This window comes from Lagopus muta, chromosome 3 (genome assembly GCF_023343835.1).
Source record: "Lagopus muta isolate bLagMut1 chromosome 3, bLagMut1 primary, whole genome shotgun sequence".
NCBI classification, from domain to species: domain Eukaryota; kingdom Metazoa; phylum Chordata; class Aves; order Galliformes; family Phasianidae; genus Lagopus; species Lagopus muta.
In genome coordinates, this window is record NC_064435.1 from 22,009,487 (window position 1) to 22,029,772 (window position 20,286).

The 20,286-nt window shown below is 43.7% G+C and overlaps 1 protein-coding gene across 1 annotated transcript in view; it reads left to right on the forward strand.

Annotated features, from left to right (window-relative positions):
* The window catches only part of NIPAL2 (NIPA like domain containing 2), a 59,469-nt gene extending 46,392 nt beyond the window's left edge, over nucleotides 1-13,077 (forward strand). The window contains exon 11 of the mRNA XM_048940019.1: nucleotides 186-13,077. Coding sequence (XP_048795976.1) covers nucleotides 186-280 — 95 coding nt within the window. The 3' untranslated portion in view covers nucleotides 281-13,077. The remainder of the gene's footprint in view (nucleotides 1-185) is intronic.
* The last annotated feature ends 7,209 nt before the right edge of the window (nucleotides 13,078-20,286 follow it).

A 20,286-nucleotide genomic window follows, 5' to 3' on the forward strand; every position in this document is an offset into this window, starting at 1 on the left:
CTGTTCCCAACAGATTTTTCAAATAATTTTTGAGAGTTTTTCCAAGCTATTGTTACAACCAGTCAAATGAAAACAATGATTACTGGAGCAAGGAATGTTCAAATGATGGATTGGTTGGGGGATTTGTTTTATTAAAATTCTTCACAGAGTTGTTGTTTTTCCCTTCTCTCACCCCATTTCCTTAGGACAAAAATTGACAGGCAAAATACAACCAGATTCTTACGGTTCATGCTATGGCACTTTGAATAATAAAGATGACTCGGGGAAAAATCAAAGCTGAAAGAAGAAGGCACCTTACGTTCCACTTAATGAGAGGAATGCCACTGGAACAAGAAGCCGCAGCACCTTTTCATTGGATGTACTCAAGTAGACATTGAATTCCTGCACGTTGATGAGTCATATGTTATTTAATCTTACTTAATTTATCCTCTGGCTGTCCCAAATGTGTTTTGAAGATAAAGAAAACCTTAAGAAAAACTTACTAACCATTAATGAAACAGAATGTTCTAGAAGTATAAATGCCTCTCAGTGACGAGTACGGATATTTTTTGACTTTTAATTGCCTAGAAATGCAAATAGGCACATGACAGGATTTTTAAAAGTTGTTTTTGAAAACCCCCAGATGTGCATAGATGCTTAAGGACAAATATGGGAAATAAAGAGGATTTTTGTGAGAGACTTCAAAATATTCTGCTGTATATCTACTGCCTTTAAAAATCTGATCCTGCTTGTTCAATAATCAAAATTGTAGGTATATATGCGGTATGAATAATCATGTACACACATTTTTACTATGTGCAGAGGGAAAATCCTGATCATCTTTTGCTATCAGACTAATTCTCTTATCTTCAAAGGACACACATGCACGTATTTGCAAGGAATCCAGCCAAGGTGGAGCTGAGCAATCAAGTGTGGCATTTTATATCCTTCCCATGTCTTGTGTACTGAGCTGGACTGGCCATATTTTAAATTAGTCTAGACTAGTCTGAGGATTAGCCACTGTTTTTAGGAAAAGAGGGTTTAATGAAGGAAGTGCAAAGAGAAAAAGAGGGATCCAGGCTTCCTCTCTTTATATGTATTTCAACACCCCAAGAAAGCTCTGTATGATAGATAGAGTGATAAAAATATTTATAAAATCTTGGGAACTATTAACCAGGGAGGAGAGGGTGGTGAAACCTTGGCACAGGCTGCCCAGAGGAGCTGTGGATGCCCCATCCCGTAGGCACTCAAGTCCTGGTTGGATGGGGCCCTGTGATGGCAGGTGGCAGCCCTACCCATGGCAGGGGCTTGGAATTGGGTGGGCCCTAATGTTCCTTCCAACCTCAGTTATTCTGTGATTCTATGGTATTGCAGAAATACTCCTGAAATAGAAATTAATGCAAATTTTGCACCCTTACTACAGCCATGGTAATCTTGCATGAGGAAAGCCTGTAAAACATAGGGTCACTAGAGTCACAATAACGGCACAAATTTTCCTTCATTAAATGGTAGTTTCTCTACACTTATTTGAAGAGCTGACATCAATGAGGGACCATAGCAGTTCTCAGATAACTAGCAGTGTTCCTCAGGGTCGGTGCTGGGTCCGGTCTTGTTCAACATCTTCATCAATGATCTTGATGGGGATAGTGGCCACCCTTAGAAAGTTTGCTGATGATACAAAGTTGGAAGGATTGGCTGACACGCCTGAAAGCCGTGCTGCCATTCAGAGAGACCTGGACAGGCTGGAGAGCTGGGTGGTAAGAAACCAGATGAGGTTTAACAGAAGCAAGTGTAGAGTCTTGCATCTGGGGAGGAATAATTGCATGCACCAGTACAGATTGGGGGATGACCTGCTGGAGGGGAGCTCTGCAGAGAGGGACCTGGGTGTCCTGGTGGATGACAGGTTGGCCATGAGCCAGCAGTGTGCCCTTGTGGCCAAAAAAGGCATTCTGGGGTGCATTAAAAAGAGTGTGGCCAGCAGATCGAGGGAGGTGGTCCTCCCCTTCTACTCTGTCCTGATAAGACCTCGTCTGGAGCACTGCGTCCAGTTCTGGGCTCCCAGTACAAAAAAGACAGGGATCTCTTGGAAAGAGTCCAGCGGAGGGCCACGAAGATGGTGAAGGGCCTGGAGCATCTCTCCTATGAAGAAAGGCTAATTTCTAAGGTCTGTTCAGCCTTGAGAAACGAAGACTGAGTGGGGACCTGATCCAGGTCTATAAATATCTAAGGTGTGGGGGGCAGAATGGCGAGGCCGGACTCTTTTCAGTGGTGAGTGGAGACAGGACAAGGGGAAATGGCCGGAAACTGCAGCATAGGAAGTTCTGCACAAATGTGCGCAAGAACTTCTTTACAGTGAGGGTGACGGAGCACTGGAACAGGCTGCCCAGGGAGGTGGTGGAGTCTCCTTCTCTGGAGATGTTCAAGACCCGCCTGGACACCTACTTCTGCAACCTGGCATAGGGAACCTGCTTTGGCAGGGGGGTTGGACTCGATGATCTCTGGAGGTTCCTTCCAACCCCTATGATTCTGTGATTCTGTGATTCAGTGATTCTGTGATTCAGGTCTGGGATGTTGTGGTGTCCCCAGGTCCTGGAAAGAGAACTGCTGTTGGGCATTAATGGTGTGCCCATCCACCCTGCTGGTAGATCTGGCCTGCCCCAGCTGATAACTGCGATGTTCACACACCTCCTCTGAGACAAAAAGTGCTCTTGAAAAGCATTCAATAATAGCCTTCACATCTTGGACAAGATACTTCTTTTGGGATTGGATTAATCTTCTGTAATGGATATGGGCCATAGGCTGAGCAGATTTTGTTTCATTGGGATACAATGAAATGAGATCTTCCTTTTTTTTCCCTCCCAAGTAATTGTTTATTTCATTCTAAAATAGGTAGAGCCAAAGATCCATGAGATGGTTTCACTTCAAACAAAGTGTGCACAGCTCTGTAGATTTTCCTATTCAAGTGATGTTCCAGCTGTGAAATTTGCAGAGCTGTTTTTTACTGTGGATCTTTTCCAGCTGGTACAGGACAGGGCTCAGTGTCTGCACCTTGCTTGTACCAGTTGCCTTCTTGCAGCCTTCCTTTACTCTCTCATAGTTTAAGTTCAATTTTCCCACAGTTCATGAAAGAAAAGATACCAGATTCTGTATGCTTTCTGCAGGGAATAAGGGCATACTTCTGTGCCTCCTATGCCCCTTGCCTCTTGTGTGTCAAATGTAAGTAACTTTCTGATTCTCAAGTGAGAACATGTGCTAAAGATGTAAATAGGAGGCCTATAGTTTTTCATTCTATGACCTGGGATGTGAAGCGGGACATGATTTATTTTTGCTTCCTGTTAAAATTACTGGCCTTGGGCATCTTTCTGAAATCTGCCTCCATGATTCATGAAGGCTGAAGGAGATATAGTATTTTCTCTTCAATGTACAAAATGAAATGTAAAAACCCATACCAAAAGTTATTATTGATTTTTAATTTTTGTATTCTCAAATAATATATCTTTCCTTCATATGGGTTTATGCAAAACTATAAGGGTTAAAAATGTTTTCCGTAAACTTGAATGTAATTAAAATGAATTTATAGAGGAAAATCTTGGCAGGAATTATGTGCAGTTAAAACTGGTGATTAGACATGATTTTGGAAGTGTGAGCATGTTCTGAAAAATTAACATATCACAGGGTCAGAGAAACGTGGTGGTGGTAATTTATTACTGCTCTGCAAAGAAAGGGACGCAATTTGTTTCAAGAATCAGTTTCTAATCAGTGTTATTTTCAGGGTGGCCAGGCTGCCCAGGAAGGTGGTGGAGTCACCATCCCTGGAGGTGTTAAGAGACATGTGGACGTCACACTGAGAGACGTGGTTAGTGAGCATGGTGAGAATGGGCTGATGGTTGCACTAGGTGACCTTAGTCTTTTTCAACCTGAATGATTCTGCGATTTTGTGATTTGCCTTGTGATGTTTAGGTGACAAGTAGCACAGACAAATGCGTACTGAAAAAAAGTTTTTTTCACTGGAACACAAAAAAAACTCCTGGAACCCTTCTCTTTACCAATGAGTTATTTTCTTGCAATGTTTTTCCTGACATCAAATACATGTGCCAGATACAAAATGTGAAACTTGCACCTGCAGACTGAACTTTCTTGAGCAGATGCACCACAGGATTTGAAATAAAACTGAAGGGAGTCATGGAGGACAGTCTGCATCTCAGATGGTCCCTGCTGGCTCCAGGCTGGGATTTCTGACAGATCAGAACCAGCAGGACTCACTCAGTGCTTGTTCCACTACTGGTCAGCTGCAGTAAAAGATGAAATATTAACTGGCCACAGGCCTGGAAATGGGAACTCTGGAGGAGAGCTAGGCAGTTTGTTTTTTGCCATAAGAAAATATCAGGATGCATTTCAGCTTGCAAATAATAATAATAATCTTGAACTGGATTCCTACATCTGCCAATGATAGAAGCCTGGCATTTGCCTGTGAGGGTTGATGCCAACTCCTCGCTAACCTGGCAGCTTCTGGTGGCATGTGAGGGCTCTGGAGTTCTGACTTCGTACCTTGAGCTTCTTTGCTTTGAAGCTATGGTGACAATGCAAAACCCTGGGCCAGACTCACTAGGCCATGGCTAGTGAGCACTGGGAAGCTCTTGTGGGGCTGAGGTAGGCAGCTCATGGCATGAGGAGAGCCCTGAAGGCAGTGAGGAGCAGGGACACGTGCACAGCTCGGCGTAAGGACTGACTTTTTCTATCCAATCACCATTTGCTATAAGGGGCATGAACAGTGCTGGAAGGATGGACAGGAACCAAATCTCCCTACTTCTGACCTTATAATGGTCTCCCATTGCAATCTCTCCTCCCAACCCACTTGCAGGATCTTTGATTGCTTGGAGAGAAAACTGGTAACAGTGGGGTGCAGATGATTAGACAGAGCTGTCTTTCAGTTTGGCCTTTTGCTTTTATCCTCAGAGACATGACCTTCTCTTCTTTTTTTTTCTTTTCTTTTTTTGTTTGTTTATTCCTCTTGGAGAAATCAGCTGGGCTGTGTTAGCAGCTGGCCCAAAGGAGATAAAGGCTAATTACCATAATTGTTATTGGAGGGCCAAGCTGGATGTTGTACAGCATTGGGCTTCTTGAGGAGAAAAAGGTAGGGAAAAGCTCAGCTCTCTGGTTTCACAGGAGTTTGAAAAATCCTGTGTTTGCAGTGTTTCTGGATTCCGGGACAGAATTAGAGACATCAGTGAATAAACAGTGATTCTATATATTATTGAATGTGTTTTTAATTTTTTTAACTGATTTGGAAGTGAAGGATGGCCGTTCTCTGCCTAGAGAAGCAAAGAGAAAATCAGCTGGAGATGTTGGCAGCTGGGAGTTGTTTCAACCTTTTGGAGCTGGAAGAAGCACAGAGGCTCCTTCCAACCGTTAAGTAACTGAGGGGCAGCACTGGCAAATGCACCACTACGTATTAAGCAGTTATGACTTTTAAGAAGGGATCCTTGTCCTGTTGTCATGTCTGAAGCTGTTCAGAGGGCATGTGGCTGATCTGGCTTCTTAGGCTGCACATAAACATATTTTTGACGCATACTGAGCCACACTGTGGACTCTGGCCCCTTGAGCATCCTACCGATACGTCTTTGGTGTGCACTCCATGCAGAGCTGTTGTGAAAATCCTGCTGTGCGGTGTGTGTGTACCACAGGCTTACTCTGTAAAGATACCAGTATTGCAGTACATTTCCTTTAACTTAAGAAGAGTTTCTGTCTATCAGGAAGTTATAAAAACCTACGCATTTGGATAATATTCTCTTTACTTCTTGACTGCCACCAGAATTAGCAAAGACAGTTCTTCATATCCACAGGAGCAGAACTATTGTCACCTCAGGAACTTCCAGACTCAACAGATGAGACCCCGAATAAAGAGTTAGGGGGCTACTCAGTAGGTTTCTTATTTAACCTACCTCCCAGTTTTGCTGTTAGGTCCCTACAGTTAACTCAAGCCTTTCAGGGGGAAAGCGCACTTAATAATATAAAATCTGCAGTAGATTTTGATTGCTGACAGACGTGGCCATTGGTGGTGGCAGCCAGCTTTGCATGGACACAGAGAAATGGGATCAGGTGACTGGTAAGCTACAGCGGCTCCTGGACAACTGGCCACAGTGCCAACAGGACAGTGCTGACAGTTCTGAGAACAGCACCGCTGTAAAAGAACAACTGGACAGGTGGCTTCAACACTGACTGCTTAACGTGAAGTTAATGTATCACTGCAGCTGGCGGCACTAATACCTTAAACATGAAAGTGGCCTGTGGCTGCTTGATGAACGAGCCAATTTCTGTATTTTGCTAGGTCACAACAGGGAAAATGGAAATGATTGATTTAAGCTTCCAGCACAAATACGCTCTTGCCAGCTCTCCAGTTTGGAGATTTCCACTCTTGGAATAGGCATTGCCTAGATGAAATCTTTGGAGCCTGCTGCCAGGTCTTTTGCCAGAATCATTAAATAGGTTGAAAGAGCAGCACCGTCATTCGTCTTCTGGTTGATAGCTAGTGGGCATACGTCCAGAGCTGCATTAACACAGGATCAGGACTTTTCTCCATGTTTAAAAAAATGACAGTGTTTTTCTTGAGTTTCAATAGCATGTGCACAGGCCTGGAGCCTCATGTTGTCAAACGCTCTCTTGTACACTCAGCCAGCAGTAAGGGAGAGAGCCTGCATGGCACAGAGGCAGCTCATTAGGTAGTCCTCACCTGTCACTGGAGATTACTGCCAGTAATAACTCACATGACAATGGACTGCAACACCAAAGTACTTCTATGTTGTTTTCCAAGAACAACTGTTCTGTGTTTTACAAGGGAAAGGAGATGAGAAATATTATTTAATATTACTAAACATCACAGTTACTCATGTGTTTATTTTTTCCAAACAATATCTAACATTTAATTAAAGAGCCTGTCCTGGAAACACTGTCTGGGTTCTGGGAGCATGGATGAAGCTGGGTTGCAGATAGGAGAAAGCAGCCTGCAGTCACCTTACCTGGCCTTCTGCCTCCTCCAGGCACTGCTGTGCAAGGCCTGTTGCCCACATACAAGAGAAGGTACTCTGTCCTCTCCTGCAAGTCAAATGAGAGGATGCACCACTGCCATTAGCAAGAGTACTAGCAGTGAGTCATTGCTTTTGAATTGTGCCTTATGTCTATTTTAAAGTGTCTGGATTTAGCTTGCAGCTATTTGTCTTTTACCATTGATTTAAAGCACTTGGTGAGTCCCTCTAGTAAAATAGAGTAAGATGACTTGGGCTTTTTGCCGAGCCAAACAGACAGACCGTTTAAGTCTCTCACCATCAGACATTTTTGTCAGCCTCAAATTGCCTTCTGTGGTTGTCTTCTGCTCTATCTCCATTTTTCCAGAGTCTAAAATTGGCTTAATGAGTGCCAAATATGGTGTAGAAATCAGACCCTAACACCACTGACGAAGTAGCACAGAGCTGGGCTGGAGCCAGAACACAGTGGTCAGGGTGCCTGACTTCCTCTCTTCCCCAGAGCTGAGCCCAGCCCAGCTGCCATCTCTCCCAAGAGGTGCCTGATTTTTTTTTCTCACTATAATTTAACAGTGGCTGTTTTGCACTCCCAGAGATGCAGCAGTCTAGATAAGTCTCAGCAATTTGACTTCTGAGTCATCCCTGAGATTGGTGGTAGTCCAAGACGTCTCCAGGAGGCTCAGCACAGCTGGAAACCCTGAAAATGAGTGGCGTAGGGACGGACAGGGGAGTGGTGGCACTGGGCAATAGAACTGTGGAATCACAGTAAAGTTTGGGTTGGAAGGGACTCTTGAATATTACCCGGTTCTGCCGGGTAAGGCTGTCTTAGGAAGGGCTGTCTTTTGCCGGATCAGGTTGTCCAACCATGAACACTCCCATGGATAGGGCAGCCACAGCTTCTCTGGGCAATCTGCTCCAGTGCTTCACCACTCTCACTGTAAACAGCAGCAGCAGGAAGCAACCTCACACAGCTGCCCTTTCTCCAGTGCCAGAGCAGCTTGAGCTCAGCCCAGATTTGAAAGCAGAGTGATTTTTTAGCAGCCATTTGAGATGCAGCAAGTAAACAGAATCATAGGATAACAGAATCACTTGAGTCGGAAGGAACCCTTAAAGGTCATCTAGTCCAAATCCCCTGCAATGAACAGTGACACCTACAGCTACATCAGGTTGCTCAGAGCCCCATCCAGCCTGACCTTGAATGTCTCCAGGGAGGGGCATCCAACATCTCTGGGCAACCTGTTCCAGTGCTTAACTACTCTTATTATAGGAAACTTTCTTTGAAACCATTTCCCCTTGTCCTATTACAACAGACCCTGTTAAAGAATCTGTCCCCTTCTTTCTTACAGCCCCCCTTCAGATACTGAAAGGCTGTTATCAGGTCTACCCAGACCATTCTTGAGGCTGTTCATTCCCTTGGATCATTTCTATGGCCCTCCCCTGGACATGCTCCAACAGGTTCACATCTCTCCTATACTGAGGACTCCACACCTGGATGCAGTACTCCAGCTGAGGTCTCACCAGTGCAGAATAGATGGGCAGGATCACCTCCCGCACCCTGCTGGCCACGCATCTTTGGATGCAGCCCAGGATATGGTTGGCTTTCCGGGCTGCAAGGAAGGCTCTCAGTGTGGGAAAAGCCTGCCCAAAAGATTGATCTTGTTTCAAGATTGATGACAGCTCACTAGGGAGAATGAGTGCTTTAATTTGTGATACGTAGCAAAAAAGTTCCTGCTCCCTCTGCCTCTCACTGCTCACAGTCTCAAAGGGAGGATGCATTTTGAAAGCAGCAGCTAAGTCATCTCTCCTCTGGGAGGATGTGATCACCTGTGATGACTCAAAATGGGGTATCAGATTTTGGTATGGCAAAGAATGCATTTGTATTTGAGATAATGTTGGGATATATTTACAAATCTTAGTCCAGTGATACAGCACAGAGAAGGCACAGCTCTTTTGCTCTATGAACAGCTTGAATTATGTGTTTTGAGTTGTTTGGGGTTTTGTTGAGCTTTTTTTTTAGTAATTTAAAATTAACAGATCAGTAAAGTCACATCAATCAACCCAAGGTAACCTGTGCTGGAATTCTTCATTTGAAAATAAATAATAATAAAAAAGCTGATTTTACAGTGAAGTCTTTGCAAATAAAAGGCCATGCTGGAGCACTTTGAATGTGATTATGGTGACTCATATTTTTAATGGCTTTTTTTTTTTTAATCTTGCAAATGGCTTCTTTCCAAACAAAGCCCTACAAGGCCTCATATAACAAACAAGGGTTACTGCTCTTTTCCACACATAACATGAAAAATATCCTTCAGCGGAGCGGAGCGAGCTGCAGCCCATCTGCTGTAGCTTGGCGTGGCGCGGCGCAGCTCCCTGGCCATTACACATGCCTCTCAGTAAAGCAAACCACCTGTTTCCTGCGCAAGATTCCGCCCCGAGCGTCCCAAAAGCTTCTTCCAGAGTGAAATCCATCCAAACCGCTGATGGGGGATGACAACCTTGGCATTCTCTTCTGCTGCATTTGTTGTTATGCTGGTTGTTTGCTGAAGGGCTCCGTGGACTTTAGTCTTCTTTTCCATCCAGACCAGACAAGGGCAGGCTGTGCCAGAGATAAATAGACTCTTATTTTCTTGTTGATCATGCTGCCTTGTTCTTCAGCTGTGGTCAGCAAAGGCTTCGCTTGGGAGCCCCAAAGGACACCTTTGGAAGAGAGGAAAGTGGAGAGAGACATTTTGGGGCGAGCTGGCCAAGGAGAGACCTGACCATAGGCCTGATCCTCGATTCAGGGCCTGATGCTGCAGACAGCTGGCCAAGCCTTACATGGATCTCATATGAAAGAAGTGGCCACGTGAATTCCAGGAGCATCCCATGTTCACCAGATGCTTCACCGAAGCTCTCACAGTGAGCCAAGCTGTAATTCTGCCAAGGATGTGCAGAGCACAAAATGGCATTTCCCCCAGCTGCTGGCCATCACACTGGCCAGGCTACAGCCAAAGCTGTTACACAGCAGCTCTGATCAGTCTAACATCAGCTTAACTACAGATGAAGGGATGCCTCTGCTAATCTCACTGCTGCTGCTCAGAGCAGATCAGGGACTGTTCTCATAGACCCATCCATGAGCTGCCCTCAGTCACAGGAATGGGTAGGGCTCCTGCACATGGGCAAGACTCCAAAGGATGCAGTGCTTTGTACAACATATCCCAAGTGAGGTTAGGGCATGCATGACACTAGAGAACCTCTTGTTGGTCAGAATACTGATAAGAACTAGACCTATGAGAAGGGGGCTGAGGACCCCTGCTAGGCTGCACCTTTGCTGTTGCAGTCCAGCAGGTGCCATGTAGAACTTTATAAAGCATGAGTCCTGTTTTGTGTCTGCCTTGGTCCTCTTACCTGAGACAGCAGCACTGGTACAACAGGCAAAATCTTCCCAGTCATAGTGGCAGTGTCCCAGACACATGAAGAGAAGCAGCCCAGCCATGGTGGGAGACTCCTCTAGAGACCAAGTGCTAACATGTCCCACTCTGGCCTGTGGTTTTGGAAAGGCTAATGGCTTCTCTGCATCAGACTGAGGATCCCCTGGCGGGATAACAACAACATGCATCCACAAGTATACAACGTGCTGTGCCACACCGTGCTTACAGTGTACCTTATAAAATTTTTTCTTAGAGCCCAAAGTTAGGCAACATGCAGTGAATATAATCAGGAGTAAGAAGAATACTCATTTGCTACACATAAGTAATCCAAATGTAAGATAAAATCACAGCTTTGAAACATGTCATCATTAACTGTTGGCCAAAACAAAATCATAACTAAAATATATATCAAGTCTGGCTGGCCAGAACTCAAGGCCATGCTAATTAATAAAGCTGAGTGGTAGCTCTAAGTAAGCCATGAGCAGGGCCAGGCTGCAGCTGAGTCTGGTTGAAGTCAGGTAACTCATGCAACAAACATTATTGTAGAGCTGTAAAGATGACCTAAGCAAAAACCTATAAGAAAGTGCTAAAATATGGTAGGAATAGTTTCTACTTTGCAAAATGCTCCTAATTCTGCTATGTTGGTAGAAACCTCCTTCTGGAGCAACAACTCTTGTTGGCTCTCCCACAGTCCCCCCTTTTGCTTTACACTTTGGTGCATTTTGGTGCTCCTGGTGATGACAGAGGTACCAGAGCTGTGAGATGCCAGGACACCAGTTTGACACCTCAGCAAACATTGATGTTGAGCATCTCTTATGTAGGGGTCTCCCCTTTATCTTTTCGTGTCACCCTGATTGCAGCATTCATTAAGCACTCAGTGGAAGTTGGTTAGGGCTTAGAGTGTGACCACAGAACAAATAATTCATCAAGATAAATGGCAGCATGAACACAAGAATAAATAGGCTGACATTTACCATAAAAATGTGTCTGGAAATACAGCTTCCAGCCATACTGCTGTGGAGGTCTCTCCCCATTTCATGCTCCATAATCTGATATAGCTGCAATGCAAACTCCTGTGCATAGCAGAAAGCATCTCATCTGTGCGTAGCGGAGCTGCGAGGAAGTGAAAAGTCTTGCCCTTGAGCCCAGACTGCACAGTAGCTGAGGTATTCCAGCAGCAGTGTTTACATTGGAAGAGCCAATCCAGCCTACTGCAACAGTGGTAACAAGGACTCCAGCAGCACTGGAGATGGTGTCCAGAAGTGGAGGAAAATCATATAAAGCTGCTGGGTTTTACTACAGCACTGTCACATCTAATACGCTTCTTGAGAATTATGTATCTGTTGGAAGATGGAAGCATGATGTACTCTAAAGAGTACAGGTGATGTATGAGGCAGATATATGGGTGTATGGGAACTGCTGAGTCACAGCCTGAACCTCTGATTGATCACCTGAGGTGAGCCATGAGTCAGCCAGAGGAGCACAGCTGAAGGCAATTCACCTGTGCTGCCGGATGGGGTGGAGCCAGGCTGCACCCTTCCTAGACCTATTTAAGGGCTGGCTACCAGAGGGGAAGGATGTCTTCTGGAGATCCCCTCTCTTGGTGTCTTCTGGTGAGCTCAGCCAAAGGGTAAGCTCTACTACTTATTCTCTTTTGTGATCGTTGTTTACTTTGCCTAATTCTCTTGATTATATTGAGATTATAACATCTTGATATCTATTGATTATACAATTATATTGTGATTATAATGTCTTGATTATACATATGGGGTCTTCCCAAGCGAATAAAACAGTGGACGAACTTCTACAAAATGGTGTTTCTCTATGCCTTTTAATCCAGTTTTTGGCAAACAAAACTGTAGACTGTAGAAGTAGTCTTAATGCAGTGGCCTTCATGAATAATCAACTAAAAATCAGACCACCCTTTGAATGTTGTGACAACCCGCGTGTGGGTTTAAGCATTTTTGGGGTGGGGGAGGTAGTGGGGAAGTTGCTTTGTTTTAGAGAGATCTCACAAACCATTTTCTGAAACCTTTCAGACCACAAATAGTCCCGAGAGTACAGGCTGACAAATACTGTCCCAAGGACACTTGGGCAAAATAAAATCTTAGAGCACAAATGCATTGTTCCCAAAAGCTGCCGAGTTCATGAGGGAATGCTGGTAGAGCAAGGGTGGTTAGATCTCTCCATTGTTATTCACAGCTCTAATTTACAGCTAAGTAGAAAACAGTGCTCTAATTGTTGTCAGAGTGAAGGGAATATTTAAATCCCAATGCAAATGTAATCCATGCTGTTCTTCTGCAAGCATTTGTGGAAGTCCAGAGATAGATCTCCTGGGTGTTCCCATGAATTAGAGTATAAAATCAGAGCTGATACATTCAGTGCCCTGTGTGGTCTAGATGACTTCAGTTCATCAGTGATCAAAGTGTGTAAGAACTGAGGAGTGCAGTTTTTGTGAAGCAGCCAATACTCAGCAGTGTAAAAGCATATCAAGAAAGGAAAGTAGTCGGGCAACAGAAGACACCTCTGAAAAGCACCAGGTTTTCTCACGGGTTTCTTTCATTTTCTGGGTTGAGCAGAGGCCTTCTGAGAGTCAAGAACATTTTCTTTATGAATGAGAGGTACCTCAGATAAAAGACATAAAAGGAGAGTCTTACTAGAATCAGTACTCCCCGCTACCCCAACAAATTTCCTCTTCATGAATAAAGAAAAAATGTAAATATTGAGGAGTCTCCTTTTGGCACTTACAATGGCCATGCTTTTCTGTTCTTTTTGAGGAGCACTTAAGAAAGGTAACTCTTCTCCTCTTGTCTGTAAGAAAACAAAAAAGAAATTACTGTCATCTGAAAATACAGGCATTAACTCTGAAAAGGAAAAATGCAAAAGTATGTCAAAGAAAAAAAAGAGGAAAATGAATTTTTTGTTATATTCAGCTACGTGATTAAGATGACTGAATTCTTCTAAGTGAATAGAGCATTTATCATCATGACTGTCAAAATTTCCACTGGTAACCTTAAGTCTCTTTAAAAGTCAACCATCAACACCCACACAGTTTAGGAGTTTGCAGAACAAAGCCAATAATAAAGCCAGTAGGTGTAATAATCCACTGTTCCCTCTCCTCATCACTTCCTCTTTATATGTGTGTGCATGTGTATGAAACAGATATAAATCCAGCAAAGAGTATGTCCCGCTTGTCTCTGCACGTATCATGCATTGATGACTCAAAACTATATCATTCTGAAGAGAATTCATCCTTCTCCCATACCAATACTGCTACCACCTCCCTTACTTTTCTCCACCCAAGCCATCACTTAAAGTATTTTAGAACTAAAACAGGTTTTAATTTATATTTGGAGAAAGCAATCTCCAGCAGGTTTGCCTGGTCAGCTGTGGAGAACATTTGGCTCCCTTGAAGTTATTTGCAATGGGAAAAAAAGGGATTTAACAAGCGATTTCATGTTTTGTCAAAGATTATTTTCTTGATAATGTTATACAGTAAACCCCTAATAGCTGGTTTATAGGCCAGCTCCACAAGACAAACAGACCAACTATACAAAAGAAACAGTGAGCAAATCAGCCTGGCCAAGGAAAGCTTTCCTAAGCTAATTAAAAACACCTCACGCCTGCCTTATGAGAATGAAGACAGCTTTCAAAATGTTTATCTTAGAGCTAAACTACAGGTCCCAGGTTTGCATTTGAAAAGCAGCTGAAAATTGTTGGCCACAGTGAGGAGCCAATGGCGCATAGCCAAAGTGTTGGGGAGAGGTAGATGGGCCACACAGTGATCCAGGCGCATGGGGCAGGCAGAGCAGCCAGGCTGCTCCTCAGAGAGGTGGGCAGGGGGCTGCTCATCTTCTGATGTGCTGTGTCATGTCCCAGAGGCATGCTCCCCTGGCCTCCGGCTCTGCCCAACCACCCCATAGCCCCTCCTCATGTGAGATGCCCCATGGGCTCACTCCATCGCCTTTAACCTCTCAGGTTGTTCTTTCCTCCATCTTCTCACCCCTTTGGATGACCATGTGGCTCGTTCTCCTTTCCTACACATGGTCACTGTGTCTTCCATGGACCATTTCATGCCTCCGAGGCCTCCAAATTTCTGCTGCATGGCAGAAGGCCTGCTGGAGCTCACCTCACACCTCGCAGGCAGTCCCCCATCTCTAACATGCACTTTTTCTCCCAACACGTCCTTCTCCTTGCATTGCTTCTCCTTATGTTGGCTTCGCATAAGTTATTTAGGCAATGTCTTCTGTGAAAAACCAAGGTGAGAACAGAGGTTGATGTGGTAAAATGGCTTTGATCGTAACCTCACTTTCAGTCCCAAACTTTATGGAACTACCACCTCTAGATTCCAGATTTCCAGGCATTGTGGCTACTTGCAGCTATGTGGTTTTGTTTATTTTGGCACCTTTTCTTAACAAGAAGAAAGGAAGCAAAGTTCAGCTGTTGCTGAGTGAGTGGGAAGTGAAAAAAAAAATCTTTTCCTCATTATAAAAATATACTCAGACCCTTTTCCCTGCCCTCCCCCATGCACCAAGCAACACTTCAAAGCAAAAGGCAGTCCTAAGCAGTGACGCTTGCTATGGAAACACATTCACAGAGTGCAGCACAAGGCTGGGTCCCAGAGGAAACTTTTGTTGTTGTCTTGACAGTTACAGGGATTTGGAAACCACGTAATGAGCATGTGCAGGAGAGTATTGTTGTCTCACGAACTCATTAAACCCACACCTGGAGCATTTATGTGCAGCAAACAGCCACGTGCAGAACTGCTGTCTTCAGCAACAGCCCAAGGAAGCCAAGGGTCTGCAAAGAACAAATCCCAAGAGTAAGGAGAACTCCTGCAGAGTTCAGATGGTACAGCAGCGCTCTCTTCTGTAAGCCACCCCATGGCACATCTGTCCATCTGATTGGAATTGATAGGGATATTGCTGAAGTGTGTGGGCCAACTCCTGCTCACCACCTAGGTGCTTCTGTAGTTATCTGCATGTTCTGCCAAGGTCCAGTAAATGCACGCTCCCAAGGAAAATGAAAGCAAGTTGGACTTCAAATTAGGAGATATAGTGGAACTACAGTTTTGTAAACCCATTTCACTGAGAACATAGAATAATAGGATCCAGTAGATACAAGGACAATAAATGCTGGCCACTTTAGCTCTTCAGAGATATTTACAAAAAGAGTGACATCTTCATATAGGGATGAAGATATGTCTCTTATTTTCCTCACTGCATACACGCCACAGAGTGGTTCTGTTGAGCCAGGAGATGGCAAGGCCTTTAAGACAGCACGGTGATACATCAGCTGCACCAAGAATAGCACACAGCATACAAGGGGAAAAGGTTAGAAGATCGTACTTGTGAAAAAGAAAATGTTAAGCAAAAGTTTCATACTCAGTGAGAAGTGTTTCAGAGGTGGAGAACCATCTGCTGGATATCCTCCAGCAGGGAAGAACCATCAAACTTAATAAAAGATGGGCAATATCAGCTATCATCAGTGATGTAACCAGGTCATTATTCCATCTCTGACCCCAATCAGGTAAAGGTCAGAGTAAAGGGCAGGAATGCCTATACTGAGTAAGTGGAGACACGTGAAAGTGTTGATGGTCTCCTTATCACAAGTCAAGGCTTCTAGGAACACATTCTTCTAGGAAGAGCAAAGTGTTGTCTCGTAAAAAGGCAGGGTGGAGAGCTGTGTCACAAGACTGTAAGGGTGAGCACCAGGGCAATGCCTCTACGTGCCTATGTGCTTACTACTGACCAGTTAATATTCCATAAAAACTGGATTTAAGCCTTGAAGATGCTTGCCACACGAACATCCTTGTACACTTCTGCAGTTAAGAGACAACCTTGCTTCTTGCATGATTAGCAGCTAGGATTTAGGCGGATTTGTTACAGTAGTTCTGCAGCACTTACCTGCACAAACCAAACAAAACACAAAGACAATTTCAGCAGTATGTTAAAGGTCAGTAAGGCAATACGGGAAAAGGCCAAAATGGATGATGGCAAACAGTGGGGAAAAGGTCATGAGAAAAAAGTTAGGGAAGTAAATTGTATTAGCAGAAAAACAGGGCATGACCCTACCATTTGGCACAGTTACAGAAATCTTAACCTTTGGAAATGCTATTAGTTCATTGCTGTTGGAAAGTTGGCCAGAAATGCAACATTCAGGACTGACTCCATTCTAGGGTTTCTGCTGTGCTAAGCACATGAGCACACCTCCCCTCTCAGAGGCACACTCGTAATGAACAGTCACTAAATACTGTGTTATTCCTAATATTTTGCAACCCTAGGCAACCAACTACTGACTCTGCTCTGCGTGACACAGCCTGGAAGAACCAGATAGACTAGAATCAATTTGCTACTCCAGTTGAGTTTGATTTTACGATCTTAACACTTGTCATTTTGGGAAGGAACAAAACATTCACGGTTCCCGGGGTATGCAATGCTACTGGGAAGCCATAAATTTTAATTCAGTACATTATTTCCCTCATGAAGACTTGCTGCTCATATGTGCTGTCACAGTTGGGGGTTGCTCATTTTTTCTTCTCTCGTTGCTTGTCCCTTCATTAAGCTGGTGAGTGCTCAGAAGCATGACAGCTTTTGTTTCTATCAGTGATTGATGTTATAGTGAGAGTTTTGGTCTGGTTCCCTTGAACAAGGAATTGTTTCACATGAGTTTTTCTGCGGGATGAGCTGGCACTCCTTGCTCCTGTCTCCCTCACCAAGCTCTGCCAATCACCATTTTTTGTCCTTCAACATCCGGCTTGAATTTAGAGTGGCAGGAAACAGAAATTTATGGTTTTACTTTTTAGAAGGAAACAGTCCAGAGTACATTCTTGTGCCCAAAAAAGATTTAGGAAAGAGAAGTGCCCAGCAAGTTTTCCAAGAGTATTTGAAGGCTTGGAAGTGGTATCCAGTTAGATTTAATGGAAACAGAAAACTTCATTCACAATACTTGCATTTTACATTAAAATTAATAAAGTATTTTAATTTTGTGAAACCATAACCCTGTTGAGCTTTCTATGTGATATATTGATTCATACTTGGGCAAAAATACCTACAGAGCCTAAAGAGTGAGAGAAAATGCCTACCTTTCATTTTTCCCCCTCATATTTTCTGCCTGAAACAATTTCACCCTGACAAAAACTGTGAAGGCACCTACAGAAGAAAACATCTAGTGAACTGAAGGGTGCCTACTGCAGCCTATCAGAGAAAGCAGGCAATACACTAAAGGAATGCATCCTTAATGATAGCAATTGAAGTCCAAAGGGGGTACTTTTAATGGTTTTCTATCATTCTCTGTTATGGGATAATCCTGTCTGTGAGGTCAGAAGCCATATTCAGCTCCTGGTTGAGGAGAGTCAAACTTCAGTCAGGAGATTGGCTGAGAATTTTAATGTGCTTCAGTACGCACTGGTCTTTACAGTTTGAGGACTGAAAAGACAAAAACAGATACTGTAACTTGTATGTTTTTTCTCCAAATCTAGGTCCCCACAGACTAATTCACATCTCTGAAAATATGTAAATTATCTTTATGAATGAATCTGGATGAGAATCAGTTTTTAATGGTCATCAATTTAATGACCTTGCAGATAGAAAAGATTGCCTCTCCCGCTTCTTAAAAAATTCTGAAATCCAGCTGACAGCGGGGCTCAGTGTCGATTGGCAAAGGGAAGTTATTATTTTTGATAGGGCTTTTTGTTCCTGCCCCTGAAGACCATAAGAAACCTGGCTACTGTCCTGGGACTTCTAGTTCAGTTACTGTCTTTGTAGTCCCTGGAGTTAACCTAATAGCCTGGGATCCTGCCTGCAGAAAACATTTGGAGAAAAAATGAATTTATGTTGTATTTCCTGCATATTTTTGATAGCTGCTTGGCCAGACTAACAGCATCCCTCTTTGTACTATGGGACAGTAATCTTTCAGCTTTTGATGGCCTTTTACAAAAGGAAGTCTGAATAAAAAGTACACAGTATTTCAAAATGAAGGCCAAGATTTACTCGGAGCAGAACCAAAGTGGAATTTACAGCACAAACGTGGCCTTTCCCTCCGCTGTGTTCTGTGCTACATTTGAAAACTGTCAAAAAGGAAACCATTCCATGGAAAACCAACTGCAGTCCCACGAGGGAAACTCAGCAGAGAACCTGGAGGATCTATCTGCAGACAACCAGGCCCAAAGCTCCCATAGGCTGAGGTGTGCTTGGTGGTGGTGGCAAGCCACATACTGGGAGCGGAAATGCTTTTAGAAAAAAATAGCATTTAAGTATAGAAAAGTACCTGTCTTTTGAGAGACATGCTGATGCTGTGGGCATATTACACCTAAATACTCATCTGATGTGTTTTAAAGTGCGCCTCCTATGGAAAATAATGTCAAGCCTTACAGCAATGCAACTTTAATTCAGGTGCTGTAGAATTATGAGAAATTCAGTAGAAAAAAAAAGAAAAGAGACCGCAAGTGGTTGACCACCACTGTTCCTGCAGAAAACTTCAAGCATCAGTTTTACTGCTTGCCCAGAGCAAGCAGCAAAAGGTTGTGTCACTGATGCATGTGTATATATGTATCCTTATGGCCCTATACAGGCCTTGGAAAGAATTCCAAGTGTGAATCCAGCCAGGATGCCTGAGGCACTGCAGGAAGGATACAGAACTTGGAGCATCTTTCTGCCTGTTATAAAAATGTAAAGTGAACTTCCCCAAACAAGACATCGCTATTTTAATGTTTTCATGCTCTATACTATCAGTAGGCCTTTCTCAGCACTCCCATTTTTTTATGTGATCTATATTAATTCATTTGCAACGTTATTTCAGCAGTGTACCCACAAGCTGCAGGGATGTCCTCCTTCCACAGGAATGGAACTTATGGCATTTTTACAAATTAAAACATAGCGTGCCTAAAAACATACCTTTCTAAACAAAGAGAAAACTCAAGTTTCAAACCACAGTGCTTTTAGCAAGAGAGATTAAAAACATCTCAGGCTTTGGAGGCTTTAATTTGAAAGCTGCATCAAGCCTCTTCTACGCCTCAGGCAATCAAAGAGAATTATTTGCATAGCCTACTCCAAGGGCAGCAGTGATTTAAATGTACTTTCATTAGGAAGCCTCTTACCGTGCATGGCACGCGTGGTTGCCCATGTGGAAGCATTTGCATGGTAACAACTTGCAGCAGCAGTGAGTTGTTGCTTCACACCAGCAAGCTGTAGAGCAGCAGCACAGATTTGAATGCATCTAATGTGAGAAACAAGCCCGCAGGCGGGGTCTTGCTGTTTTCTGGATATTTCTCGTTTTGCTTGCCAAGTTTAAAAGGAATTAAACTAGCCTTGTACACTTCTACTAATCTACAAAATAAAAAATAAAAAATAAAAAAGAATTTTTCTTTTGTTCTTTCTTCCTTTTTTTGGCAAATGAACACAGAATGCCTGAATCAGAAGCTCTGCTCTCTTTGCAAAACTCACCCTTCCTTTTCCAACATCAAAGGAGTCAGAAGCTTCACCATCAGCACAGGATGGGTGCGTTTCCATGGCTTTCAGCAGGGAGCTGCTCTTGCTTTGCTCCAGGAGAAACATCTGCAGGGGTTGCTCCATTCTGCTCCAGTGCCCATCTCAGCTGGGCTGGCAGCTGCATGCACACCAGGCAATGTCCAGGTTGGGCACTGCCTGAGAAACCTCCTCTGTCCCAGAGATGAAATGGGGTGGCACTTCAAGGGCTACAGAAATACACAGATTTGAAGTTGCTGCTTTAGAAGTCATCTCACTGTGTGCTTCCTAAAGACAAAAAATTAAATTCTTGAGGGGACTAATAGAAACAATGGCTAATTTCTTTTTAAAGAGTTCACTCTAATGCTTACAAATCATGAATGCCTCAAAGTAGAGTAGGTCAGAGAAGGTCTT